This window comes from Periophthalmus magnuspinnatus, chromosome 6 (genome assembly GCF_009829125.3).
Source record: "Periophthalmus magnuspinnatus isolate fPerMag1 chromosome 6, fPerMag1.2.pri, whole genome shotgun sequence".
Lineage (NCBI taxonomy): Eukaryota > Metazoa > Chordata > Actinopteri > Gobiiformes > Gobiidae > Periophthalmus > Periophthalmus magnuspinnatus.
In genome coordinates, this window is record NC_047131.1 from 20,936,556 (window position 1) to 20,951,278 (window position 14,723).

Below are 14,723 nucleotides of genomic sequence, written 5' to 3' on the forward strand. Positions count from 1 at the left end.
ACACATGCTGTTTGTATCCACACGGAGACGGGCAGGTGCACATAAACACGCAATAAGAACAGTCTGGGCTCACTGCCATGCAGACACATCTCTTTCACTATTGCTCATTTTGGATTTTGTAGGTAATAAGCTTGGTTCTTTTATGGGAACCAAATCTTCAGATGAACTGCATTTCTTGTTAGGTGTAAAATCATACTACTACCAATGAGCATGTAACCTTGACTAATATGATTTTTTTTTCCATCAAAAGATTGTGCTTTTGTAAAATTTGCAATGCTTCTAGACTACTGAGCAAAGGTCACTACTGGCCCCTCTCGTTGGAAAATGTTGCCTGAAATGTATGGCATTAAACATATCTATTTTGCAAAGCCACACCTATTAAGCATAGGCCATTGTCAAAGCATCAGTGTGTCGTGTTTACTTTGCCAGCCAGAACCACACACTTTGACAAAACTTTACAAAGACCTGTGGGTCTGGAACTTTATCCTGTTTCCCTGGTTCCAGAGTGCATGATTGACAGGTGGATTAACCAATGAGAGAGATGCATACTCTGTTCAGATAAAAACAAACATTGTGGTTTAGGAGGAAAAAAGAAAAAAAAAAACAACAACACAGAGAATCAGTGCAAATTTATGCAGAATCAACAGTCGAAGCCTAAACTGTAAACATAGAAGTTATGTTCTGAATAATTTGAGATTTTTCTAAAGGAGATGTCTTCCACATTGAGAAACACGTGATACAAATTTGCGGCTGTGGTTGGACTGTCCTATGTTAGGACAGAGGCTTTTCATCCTCTATCGTCTGATTCCAGACCCTTCTTGATTCCACTACACTAGAAGTGACGGGCTGGTCAGTCACGTACCATTCGATAACTATCACAAAACTATTTTGGTTATTGTCATATCCTGATTCACTGTGTTTAATAATGCAGCTTTATGCTCAAACACAGACAGTATTCCCTTTAGCTTTTAAATCACCTTTAGCTAACTGCACTCTCACCTTTGAACAGTACTTTTCTTTGCTTGTCCTGCTTTGCTCTTGCTAATGCAGTTGCCCAGTGATGCAGTGTGGGTAATGAACAAGGGGCACTCTTGTGTACCATTAAATGTCTGTTTCTCACTGATAACCCACAACAGCAATCTACAACGCATTGATTTAAAAACAGATGCTAGATACTTCCTCAACAAAACACGATGAAGCCATTTTAACACAAGGCATTTCCTCCTTTTCCCTTTGCTGCCACTCTCGTAAGTCTACTGAAATCATTTTTTATCAAACCCATAAATCTACCATCTTGTATGAAGTGTCTTACTCAAAACGTGGCTTGGTTGAGATTTTTGATAATGACCATGAGTTGCTATTTGTCACTGAGTTGCTGGCTGTCGCCTAATTCACTTTCTTCTCCTCATCCCAAGCAGAATCAGAGTTGAGTGTTCGCTGACCTAATACAATAATGGCCCCAAACAGACAGAATAATGTGATTTTCTCAGCTTTTATTCTGTGTCTGTGGCAGGAGATGGAGAGAGAGAAAGAAGACTGAGAGAGAGGGGGACGAGCCACGGACACAGCATAGCGGTTGGAAGCACGGTCGTTGAGCACAGGGGCCCTATAATGTATGATGTGATAGAGATTCCCCAGGCTTCGGGCTCCAGTGATGGGAGAGAGGGAGGACACAGATGGGTCAAGTGATTGTAATAAGGCTCACAATGAAGCCCTGCTATTGACCCGCTCATCAGTGCAAGTTGGAGGTTAGTGGGACCAGACGCTATCGTCCGATATGCTAACGGCTAACCAGGAAGACATACTGACCTTGAGGTGCGCCCTCCCGGCTGCTCTTGTCAACTACCTCCATATATATCTATTATACAGCTTCAAATGGATAGTATTTTGTGGTAGGAATTTATGAATGCACTGAGCGTATGAGATGTAAGCAAATCAGGATGTTGTTAATAGCAAATCTAATTTAAAAATCAAAGCAAAACAAAATGGCAAGGCGATGTGCGCTCATTGATTTTCTGCTGCAGTGACAAAGTAACTATGCTTTGATAGTATGGCTTCTGTTAATGCTACTGACATTTCAGAAGGAGAAGACAAGGTTGTTGTTGCACTGTTCAAGCCTCATATGAGAAAAGCACCAGGGGATTTTTTTTTCCTCTTGTCCACAATAGAAACTAGGCCATTTGTTCTCAAATGTGTGCGACATAATGAGAGCATAAATGGCCACAGAGAAATTGACTGTTATCCCATGTTTATAGTATTCTTGTTTAAGTCATGCTGCACATAAGGTCACACAAGTATTAGATGTGGTAGTGGCAGACTTCAGTGAGCTTTGATAGTCTGTATGCCAAAAGTTTGCTCTGCGTAGATTGAGTATCTGTCGCTGAGAGGGTCAATACCTCCAGCATGTGCCTGCGTTGGCTGTGCTTAAAAGGCTTTTTTGGGCTCATGATGGAAACTAAAGAGTGACCTCAAAGTCCGATTGGTGCTAATTGTTTAGCTCATTGACTGCTCATTTTAGAGCACAATCAATGGCAGTGATTTCTGTTCAGAACCCTAATGAAGCTTTGAGCGGGAGCACCTGGCATTTGTGCTGCCTGGATTGGCCGTATATCTGTTTGTTAGACATGTCCCCTGGCTCACAGTTTCATCTCCTCATAGGTCACTGTCCATCGCTCTTGTCAACTCATGTGCTGCTGGCTCTGATCCCATCTCTGCTCTCAATCACGGCTCTTCCCTGAAGGCACGCAGCATGCACGCTGCTGTTTACAGCGGCTCATAAAGGAGCTTTCTCCATCAATATTCCCATATCAGTCGTGTGAGCTCCACACCACACACTGAAGAACAGACCCAGTGTAATCAGTGTGTGGTAGCGCACCATCTAAAGGGCTCTTCAATCCTCCACTGTAAGACAGCACTCTAGAATAAGCTCATTACTGACAATTGTATGAAAGCATACGTATGCAGTCCTACAGGACAAAAACTAGAATGTAATGCTTGACCTGTATATCCATAGTGTAGAAATGAGCTGACAGACGAAGCTGAAATGACTTTATATGCTAATGAAGCTATACTTCTCCATCTAGATGAGCTCTATGCCTACATGTTCAGAAGAAAAAAAGTTTTCATTTTTTCTCCCATCTTGTGATGGCTTTATGAATATATTACTCTATTTGGGGGATTTTATATTCAAATGAAGTAAAATATGGTTGGCTTCATTATAATATCTCTGCAGGGGGAAAATGTAATTTTCTCACCTTATTTGACAAACACTGCAATACATGTATTATATTGAGACACTCACAGAAGAAAAACGTCATTAACTGCTGTTTTGACTTGTAAACAGGAATTTTATTAGGCTTAAGACGTTTGCACTTGTTTATTGCAGTACTGATTTGCGTATTGTGTGAACATAGTTGCTAGACTACCATTATTAAAGTCAAACAACTTTGTTTTCATCATTTTGCTATGGGAACGTTTAATAACAAAAAAAAAAGCAAAACAAAGCATAACTTTTTCAATTCATAAGTATAAACTGTTTTAAAGTAAGAGCCTACTTTCATTGCAGTGTATCACTGTAAATTGTTCTCCATCAACCATAACAGAAATACAGCAGCCATAGATTTTCCATTTGGCTCAAACAAGTGACTGCTAAAGTAAAACAGAGAGGGTTTGGATTACATCTGGTCTGTGTCAAACAAAATGATGAAAACTGATGTGTGCTGTTGTGTCTGTGGAGTGTTTAGGTTAGCCCTAAATGAGTGTTAACAGCACTCAAGCTTATAAAACAGCAACATGGCGTACAGTACTCCTGTCTATACCCTGCATGTCTGACCTGTCTGTTCTCATATCTACAGTTACATTGGGATCGGAGGGTCATCCCCCACTGGACTTTAGGCAATAAGGTCAGTGGTCACTGGGGATTGGTGTCAAAGCAAGGGGCACATTGATGAATGGGAGTAATCTCACAGCTGTTACAAAATCACAAACAGTTTACTTGGGGGAAGGGAGAACAGGAAGCCTTTTGCTGCTTTAGATGAGAGAACACAAAATGTATTATAAATATCTATATATACAGATACGCAACAACTCCTAATTCTGTCTCTCTCTTCCTAGTAGTATGTACGCAATGTCCTAGATGTTGCTACGGTTACAAAAGCCATGCAGTATCTACATTACAGTATATAGTACATCTAAGAAATCTACTTTTGATCTCAATAAATAGTAATAAATTATCCAACGTCACCTCATTCTATACATCCTATTGCACATAATATTTACATTTCTGCTTTGGATTAACATGTTCCCTTTTTCATCGTGACATATTGTCAGTGTAGCTGCTTTATTGACTGCATACTGCATTAGGAGAATGAGTTCACTCCACATCTTCAGAAGATAGACACTTCTGTCTGGCATCTTTGTCGTCAAAAGTCACCTTTTTGTTCCTCTTTGGATCTATCCAGGAGTTGTGTATGATGGCATTGTTTGGAGTGGGGTCTGCTTCAATTATGGATACCACACGCTTTTTCATTTTGCTTTTTAACACTTTCTGGAACTTCTGCCTGGTGAAGGCATACAGTAGTGGGTGAAAGATAGTAGTCCCATAGGCCATGACCAGGAAGCCTAGTCTGAGTTTGACCATGAGGTCACTGGGCCCCATGCTTAGAATGACTGTGTTAAGCACTGTAATGGGCGTCCAGCACAGCAGGAATGTGGACACGATCAGCAGGGACATCCTGAAAACCCTCTTCTGGCGTTCTCTGCGTTCCCTATGCCTCTTCACTGCGCGCCGTAAAGCGATGATGACAGACACAGAGGTCCGCATGCCCAGAGTGGGGTTACGGCTCCCACTGCTCTGGGAGCCGTCTGTTGCCTCCTGCTGCGGTGTCATCGCTGTCATGGAGGGCCGCTTTTTCCTGCGCGCCTTCTTCTTCTGTGAGTTATGGAAGCGCGTGCCAATACGGATATTGAGCGCCTGCAGGATCTTAGAGTATGTGATGAGCATCACCACTGCAGTGAAGAAGAATATGGGTATTTGGGCCAGCAGGTGGTAATAGAGTCCTAGTTCAGTGTAGTACTGGTTTGTATGCACTACATTCTCTACCACTGTCTGGTTGAGTTCAGCATGACCCTGGGCAAAGAAGCCCACCTCAATAAAAGGAACAAGGAAACTAACAAAAGATAGCACCCAAATAGCAGCCAGCAAGGCCAGGGCCCGGCCCATAGTCAGCACCCGGTTGGCCGGTTTCACTGAGATGTCATAGCGATCCAGTGTAATGGCCAGCACGTTTGCAGCCGTGGCCACACTAGCAAAGGAGACACAGGCCTCATGGAAGCAGCAGACCAGGGCAGTGTCCCCCTCCAGAGACAGCAGCACCACCACGATAGTCAGTGGGATGCAGCAGAGGCAGATGAGGACGTCGAGCACGTGCAGGTTCATAGTCACTATGTTACTGACGGAGCTGATCAAGTTGGACTTCATACAGTAGAGGGCCAGCACAGTGAGGTTGGAGCTCAGACCCAGGATAATCTCCAACATAAGAAAGCCCGTCAGCGAGACCTGGAAGCTGACAGGGTAGGAGTAGGGGCTGGGGGGGGCCGGGCTCATGGTGCGGCCGATGGGTTCAGTGTTGTCTGTGACCGTGACGTTACTCATGGTGGCTTCTTCTTCCGGCTGGGAAAGGATATGCATTATCCTGCATGTGTGAGAGGAAAGCCCATGTCAGATTAATGCAGCCTCTTTAGATAAGGAAGTCTAGAGTTTGATAAGAAAATACAATTGTTCGGTAGATCAGATAGGCCCATTACATACTTTACATACTTATACTGGCTCTCTACCAACTGTTATTACCCCATCAATAGGTCTTTTATATCCCTTTCTTTTAGACTATTTTGTAGATTGAACACACACGCAATACAACTTGATCTTTTGGTATTTTGAATAAATCAATCAATCTGAGTTTCTAGTTCACAACAAATTCCAGCGTACCTTTCAGATTATTGAAGTAATAATAACAGATCGGAGTGAGAATAAGTGGCTAGCTACTCTGCATTGGTATTCTTGTCTTGTTGCTATTTTAGTCAAAGGTGTAAATATTTCAACTTGAGCAGCAGACTTCTCACCATTGCGTCTCCAGCTACAGCAGCTGCCTATGGCTCTGGCAATACAAACACACCAAGATGGAAGTTGCTATTTTATGTAATTAATATTGGGTTAGCTGGGAAATGCCATACACAGGCCCCTAGACTAAATTAAAACCCACTGATTAGCACATGCAATATTAAAATCCCACCACTTTCCCCCTAGAGAAATAAATCTAGGCTGAATAGGACCCTAGACAAGGAGAAAATGAAATTGATTTTAGTCATATTTACCCTTCCCTCCAGCACTATCTGAATTGCGGGTCTGTGTAATCAGGCCATGGAGTCCGCGGCACATCCACAGAGATGAGCATCACATCCAAACACTGCCGATGGAAAGAGAGTATCTGTTCCAAGCAGCCCCTCCAGTCAGGCTCTCCCTTTCACAGCTAGTCTGTCACTGAGCTGCAGCCTGCCAGAACAGCACCTGTCTGGAAAGCCAATGGATTGTCAATGCACTGCCAGTAATATTTTGACCCCAAACGCAGGTGAACTTCCATCCACCTGTCCCCACAAGGAAAGGTGATGCAACACAGGCTATTGTCTTTACAGTTTGGATTGTACGGTTGACAAATGAACAGGAATTACGTGTCAAGCTCCGAACCTCCGCTGCCTGTTTAAATTCTCTTGGTATTCCCAGAAATCATGTAAGCGAGAAATAAACAAAAAACACAACTCTTTCCTTTTGGTGCTCGGAAGGTAGCCTGATCCAAATCTTTGTTGTCATAAGACATCTGCTGATAAATCAGTTGTATTCCTTGGCCTGTATATTCCATGAGTGCCTTGTCAGATCTCCATAGTAATGTATAGTATGCGCCCAGGAAAGGTCATCGCGTCCAGGTTGCATCTCGCCCTTTCTCTCTTGGGAGCGCTAATGGGAGCAAGCGTTCACTCTCCAGCTTTCTCATCAGTCTTGGTAAGCCTTGCTCCGGTCGTCACTGACTTGTAAATGTATAGCACAAGTCCCTGGTTCTCCAAAGCATGTGCCAAACCTTCCATCACTCTGCTAGCATGCGAGGAGACCCAACATCACAGCCCCGCAGAGTGTCTAATCGGTGTGACATTCGTGATCAACCGGATTTGGATGCGGACATGAAAAGGGGTGGTTGATTCAACAGTTGGAGATTATCCCAAGAGGGGGGAACGTAAGCTTGTGAGGCCTGTCTCCTTTGTACATTTGAGCAGAAAGTCATGCAATGTCGGATCTCCTTCAGTCGTCCATTTTTTAACCTGGAAAATAAGAAAATAGAAATAGTGATTCAAGGAGGCAAGGGGTGTATGCTGATGAAAATAAACATATCCAGGACACAGAGGGGACAAGAGAACTAATTAGCATAGCAACAAGACTTTGATATCTAATCGTGTTCTTGTTGCATGGTGCCTGACGCTCCTTGTCAGTACATTAACATATCTGTTGCGCCGAAAACAAAGCAGTAGGGGAAGAAAACCTGTGATTTTCTATGAGATTAGACGACGTAAGATCTGGCAATTCAAGTCGAGTTAAATTATGCATGTAAATTATCCTACATGCCAGCTACCGGGTGATGAAATGGTCACATAAATCTTGGCTATGGGACACATTGTGAGCCGAAGCACTGTGGGATTCCTTTGGGAACTTGTCATAAAAGAGACAGAGCCATCCTCATATGACAGTCATGCAAAACGTGTAATCGCTTCAGAGGAACCTATCGGTCACTCTCCCAAGGTTGTCACTGAAAGGAATGCTACTGCTTAATGCTACTTCTTAGTGCTATAAGAAACTGAGGGTTAGTATTTGTAGTGTTGTGCCAATTTGATAAGCTGAGAAGAAAATGTCAGGGGGAAAGTTGTAATTAGGTCATGCTTTGAAGTTTTGCAGAAGACAGGAGATTTAGAAGCACGTAGTTACAGAAACAAATGTGTTGACAACCGTATGTTTAAAATGAAACCTCAGAAATGACATTTTTATCATGCCAGCTGTCTATTTCTTTCCAATTGCTACTGTTAGTGTATAGCATTGGTTTTCAGAGTAACATTTTCCTTGCTGTCAACTACACTTTACTATATGGTGTTAATCAAAGCAGCAAGTAAAGTGCCCCTCAAACGCACAGGTAAACTCACCTTTTTGGGCTACCACAGATGTTCTTCTTGTCTCCAGAAAACCTCCAACAATTTAGGTCGACTGCCACAAACCCTGTCCTGGTCCGGTAGTTGTAATCCTGAAAATATTGATGAATTTCCAGGGGTCACGTCAGCTCCAGATGTTGGTTAATGCCACAGCTGGATAGATTAGTCCAGTGCTTTGTGTTTTTTTCCTCTTCTCCCTATTTATCCCTTGATCACTGTCACAGCTCACAAACTCTGGTGTTGTGCTGCGTGTTGCTGTTACTGTCTGGATAAGTGTGCAAACCACCGGAGTCTGTATCTCTCTCGATCCATCCCGCCCTCCCCTCCCTCCCTCTCTCTCTCACTGCGGAGGTTTGCAGTGCTCCCCCACTCCTGATTGGTCTTTTGTAATAGGCTTAACCCTTTACTGGCTCAACACCGGCAAGGTATTTCCTTTTTGTTTCTGCCCACACATACAACATTCCAAATCACATCCCCATGCACGTATATAGTTTTACTGTCTTACTGTTTTTTGCTACGGTGAGTTGTCCATAAGCTAAAGCATGCGTGAGAGAACACATGACAGCAAGCATTAATTTGAATTGTCAAGCTGTATAGAGGAAGAAGTCATGTGTGATGTGGGGGAATGATGGGGATGGAAAGGCGGCATAGACAAGCAATATTTTTCATATCCAATCGCAGTGCGCTCATAGCTCTTAATATGCGAGCAGGCATGACAGTAGTTGAAAACATTTTCACAGCGGTGAGAGGGAGATTATGCAGGCGAGAATCAGAAGTCAGAACTGAAGAATATGGAAGACTCTCCCTGTATCTGATTGATAGTTTCAATTAACTTGCTCCGTTAAATCGGCAGGGGCTTGACCACCCTCTATTCCTTTGTCAAGCCTCATTTGTCAAGTGCAATTGTTGCCAGGGGGGCATCCGGATACCTGGTGAAAGTAGGAGGAAGGGCATCTGTTGCGCTATCAGATAAACTAATGATTGCAGTTCATGAGGGCATACATCAGGGCATCCTATTTGTGCAGTGACAGTCTAATAATTGTGGTTTAGTGCAGCTTGGGGATGTTCTGCTTTTAAACGTAACTCTTGGGAACAGATACAGAAAAGGGGCCATCTAATAGGCGGGGGATACCACAATCGTGGTGGTAAGGAAGGAAACGGTCTGTCAGATAATCAATGTGTTTTAATAAATGGAAGTAGCAAATTTGTTTGTGAGCTGGTAAATGTGCACAGGCATGGGTTAAAAAGCAAGCGTCTGGTTTGGCAATGAAATGGAAAGCAGGTCTTGTCCTTCCATGTTACAGAAATTAACCTTGAATTCTGTGTAGCATAGAACGGTGTACATTGCTTGTTGGTTTGTTAATCTGTTGAAAAAAAAAGGAACATTGGCAATACCAGGACAAATGAACACACCATAAATATTTTCATTATATATATATATATATATATATATATATATATATATATATATATATATATGACTGTGCATTTAATCTTATTTTTATCAAGAGCGAGAGTCTTTTCTTATCATCAATGATACGCTTGGGTCATTTTAATTGAGAGGTCAACAACCAATCTTCCGTCAGTAAAAACATGTATTTTGAAGCAGAATTCTGACTTGGAGATAGAAATTTCAATATATTTTGCAATGATATATTGTGTACCTGTGTTCTAGGAATTGATATTTAAAACCACCGGTACATATTTTTGTAAGGTAAAATAAAAATTGCGTTTCATCTTGATATGTATTTTCCATATTACCCTGCTCTAAATTCTTAGCTTTAACACCTAGATAACTCAAATTTAGATCTGTGATGAAGCCAATGTTTTTGTAACCATGACCCAAAATGTCAATTTGGTCAATTAAAGGTCAACTGTTGACCTTTAATTCTCCTACATTTAGTTTGGTGGATTTGCATCACCTATATTATGTGGTCAATGAAAGCTTGTCTCTTCTCTCGGGTGAACTGCCCCTCATGCTCCCCTCATGCTCTATGTCACAGAGCCATTACAAAAAGCAATAAAAAATTAAAAGAATGAATAATGCATGCACCATTGTTGAAATGTTGAAATATTGACATTGCATTTGACATTTTCAGCTGACCGCCATGTAAACAATAAAGGTTAGGGACACAACCGCAATTTTGCCTACAGCTTACAAGGAGTGTTTGGATGGTTCTCACTGTGTTTCTTTCTACTTGTTAGAAGAAGGCTGCTGCTGCTGCTGCTTACGGCTGGATTAAGATGAGGAGATATGTTCAGATGTTAAGCCTGTCATTAACTCTAATTCTCAGCAGATCTTCACACTGCATTATGAGAGGCCTGGCACGTGCTACTCCACTAAATGAATACATGTGCTTCTTCCATGTAATGATGTTGTGATCAAAGTAACAGCTTGTAGCTCTGTCTTAGTATTTGCATATGGGCTTAAGCAGTTCACCTTGTATGTATTTTGATTGGTGGATCAACTTCATGACACTTCATGCCTCATATAACCTTTGTCAAAAGTTTGTATTTCCATATTTTAACAACTTAAACTTCACTAGAAAAGTGTCCATGTTCAGACTAGTTACTCGAAAGTTTTTGTACAAAGATGTGTAAACAGTCTGCTGTGAAATCACTGCATTCCCAAAACTTCACAGTTCAATGCAAGAAAGAACTTCATATTTTATTCCCATTAATATTTTATTCAGTTTTTTTACTCTGTTCCACAACTCCTGATTGATATAATTAGAGTTTTCTCCCCTCTCTCTCAGAGAGAATAAGTGCCTAAGCCGCTCCTCCCTATTTCATATTTGGAGTGATCCAGAGTGAGTTTTGCTTTGGCTGTCTAATGTATGTCCTGTGTTTTACATGCTAAACACTCCGCACCTGCACGAGTGGAATGGAAGCGACTGGACCCACAAGACCCTGCACTCTCACTTTTATCTCCTTCCTCCAGCAGACTTCCTGCACCTCCATTTAGGGCCGCTGTGATTTGCTCCGGATTGACCAGAACAGAGGTAGCTCTGCACTAATGGACTGACTGGTCTCAAATGTTGTAGTGCTCTGCTGTCGCCTGATCTATTTAAATTTCCCTTTTCACAAGCCCTGAGGAGCTGCTGGGCCATCCCATCACAGATGGATCAGGCAGTAATATGGAAATGAAGAGACATGTGATGCCACTTCGGCTGCTCCATTTTTATTCCCATTTTAGATATCATTGCAGTCATTGGTATGTATAATTGTTGTTGTCATCTCTCTCTGACTTGAATAGAAAAACTCAAAAACAACCTCAGCAACATCTGATGTTTTTAAAGCTCATAAAATCTTGTCATGAGCCGATGTGTATTGAGTATCAGATATTTGCTTCATTTCCTGTGCTGCAGTATTAGGCTTCCCCAGGGATGTGTTCTCAGGCCCCTGCTGTTCTCTCTGCACTGAGAGCTGTCTGCTTGTTTGCTCATGACACCACCACTACAGGCTCCTGCCCAGACAAAGACCAGTCTGTGCGCTCACATAAGCCTCATGTGTGGTGCCAGGACAAGCCCCTCCTGTTTGTTGATCAATGAGACAAAAGAGCTGATGGAGGACACACATCTCCAGATTAATTCCATTTGTATTACTCTGATCTATATCACTTTGACCAGAGGCTGACAAACTGCTGTGTTGGTCACTGTTGAAGTTGAGACTTGAAAATACATTACTTACTTTTCTACTGCTGCTATGTCAAACCCAAGTTTTTTTTGTTGTTTTTTTACCAAATATGTCTGCATATGGGTCTTGTCTCAGTAACAAACTTTGAATTTTATATTTGAAGTAGATTTTACTACAGAAATATCCCCATAAGCTAGTAAATAATATTAGGAGTTAGTAGTAAATATTTACTGTTGCATAAAAACAGCTGATTCTGTAGTTTAGATCTGTGCAAACAGATGTGTTTAAAATATGAACTTTGAACCTCATCCTTTAATTAAAACATAAATTGTAAATCTAATCATGATCACAATTTTATCGTAGTACTAAAAAGTGCACAGTATTCTTTTGATACAGTAATTAAAATAATGGCCCTACAAGACAGTTGTTTTCCTCAATGATAACTTAAAAATCGTTCTACCATATCTATAGGTCTCTATCCTGGTAGTTATTGGATTGTTTACTTTTTCCAGGTGTGTTGTTTACGCTATGATCCTTGGCAGTGGCTGTGACTCACTGTCCTCCACCACTAAGAGGGATGACCTTCTGGACCTATGCAGTCAGCTCAGCGTGAAGAAAACCAGAAACTCCTCCCGACCCCGAATGACCCTGCCTCTGCCTCTCACACTCATCAGGCACTACGGCACGAGCTGGCACTACGCTGGAGTCCGCACCAAGCCAGCACACTAACTGACATCAACAAGGTAACATCAGTTTTTGGTCAAAAACTGTATCTGTCAGTAGAGGTTATACTAAATACTGAGCTGAAATCTAAATAGGTGTCGCCGCTATTGACAAAACGTAACATCTTGATATTTGTTTATATTATCCTAATGACAATAATCTAGTCACAGTTTAGCAATCCACCTGAAATGTGCAGTTATGCAAATTGTAGGTTATGTCGGTTGAGGGACAAGAACTGCACAGAAAGTGTGTGGACCATAAAATGAACCACAAAAATGCATATACATATATGACTTTATGCCTTTGTTTGAGAGCCTTTTTCTATTGCAGTCTTTTTAAATGTTTTTTTCACAATCCACAAAATACTCACTATCCTAAATTGTCATACATCCAAAACATGAATTATGCTATTATACCTTTTCTGATGTATCTCACACAGATAGTTACTTTTACTTTTTTTTTTGGTCTGTTCATTTGATAATTTAATGTTGGAACACTTAAAACATTTGCAAAAGACATTCCATATCTGTAGAGGAAATGCCAAGTGTTTTCCTCCAAGCCTGAGGCAAAGGTGTTAGCTACAAATAATTGGATTAATTTCATTACCCTTTTAAGTTGAGTCTTTGGCTTGAAAATTTGATTTACGTTAATTACATTTTCATTGCATTGTTTTGGAGTATTTGACATCAGGCACTTGAACTGAGACATTTAATTAACCTAATTCTTAATTAACTCAGTGTACTTTTCTGTTAGGAGGTTGTTTTATCCTGTTATACAATGCTATGATTGTAATTAGCTTCCATTGCAAACAATCCTCATGTTATAAAGACAGATATTTAGACAGATTATGCCTATAAAAGACTATTGCAAAGTAGATACATATTTAGATATAGGGGGTGTGACTAAGTTTTCAGCAAATATAGCATTTTCAAAAGAAAAAAGAAAGATAACACGGTGATCTAAATAAGCTATGTGTTAGCAATTAATACCCCATTAATACCACCTCTTTAAAATACCTTTGTTTATGAGTACTGTTATTGAGCAAAAAGATGTATCAGGATATTAATTTTTGTCAATATAGTCCACCCCTATTGTAAAGCCAGCTGTTAACCCCATCACTGAGTTTTCCATATCCTTTTAGCCTCTGCACTCTCCCTCACACACTTGCTTAGGTCGCCTCTTTTGCTTTTCTTAGCAAGTGACCGAAGCACGTTTTCGTCACATAGACCCCATCAGGCCTTCAGATGTGGGCCACTTCCTGTCATGGCCGCACATCTGTTTACGTTACAGATGTCAGAGTGCGTCGGCCAAGGCGTGGGAATGCCGGGGAGCACGTAAGGGACCCCCCAGTCTTCAGGGGGAGGGGGAGTGTGTCTTGGGGACAGGCACGTAGGGGACACTGACATAGACGGATTGACACTCGTCCCAATAGGCAGTTGGCTGTTAGAGCACACAGTATTTCTCCTTTCGTTACATTGGGACATGCTGCTGTTACCCACTGGGACAAACTTTTTCCTTTTTCTCTCAGCTGTTCAAATCATCTGCATCCATTAAATACATCCTCTGCATCCTCATACTTTCAATAACTAATTTAACAAATTATGTTACATTAATACAAAACAGTAAATCATAAATATTGAAACTGTATCAACAGTTACATTTTTAAATTTTATATAGTTATGGCTGACCCAATATTTGTTATGGTCTCCAGTCATCTTAATGGTATAAAGTATTTCTATTTAAGGTTCATGTCAGTCTTTTGATTTGTATTTTTAAGTCTGGCATATATTTACTGCCTTCTTTATTTAATATAAACTTTGGACTATAGCGTCAACAGTACACTTCTTTAACCTTCTATTTTTATCCATTCTTTGAACTTTCATTAACTTCATGTAATGGGGTTAGCAATCTTATTTGCATATATGTTTCTGTCTAATCTCAGGCCGCTTTATGCTAAGTACAGCGGTGCCCTGGAGGCCATATAGAGCTGGCTGCTAACGTGTTAGTTTGTCATTAAGATTTGAGGCTGCCATGCTGTCGCTGCCCTAATCCTGTGAGCAGCAGTAGCTCTTCTGGCTGACTTAAGTACACTCTCTTATACCCCTGTATATGCCGCCTTC

The 14,723-nt window shown here is 41.2% G+C and overlaps 1 protein-coding gene across 1 annotated transcript; it reads right to left on the reverse strand.

Annotated features, from left to right (window-relative positions):
- Positions 1-3,330: 3,330 nt before the first annotated feature.
- Positions 3,331-8,514, reverse strand: LOC117372805 (G-protein coupled receptor 22-like). Its single transcript, XM_033968673.2, has 3 exons — positions 8,239-8,514; positions 6,373-7,368; positions 3,331-5,693 (listed from the first exon to the last, which is right to left on the reverse strand). The coding sequence occupies exon 3, from the start codon at positions 5,687-5,689 to the stop codon at positions 4,373-4,375; it is 1,317 nt and encodes a 438-aa protein (XP_033824564.1). The 5' UTR covers positions 5,690-5,693; positions 6,373-7,368; positions 8,239-8,514; the 3' UTR covers positions 3,331-4,372.
- Between the last annotated feature and the right edge of the window lie 6,209 nt (positions 8,515-14,723).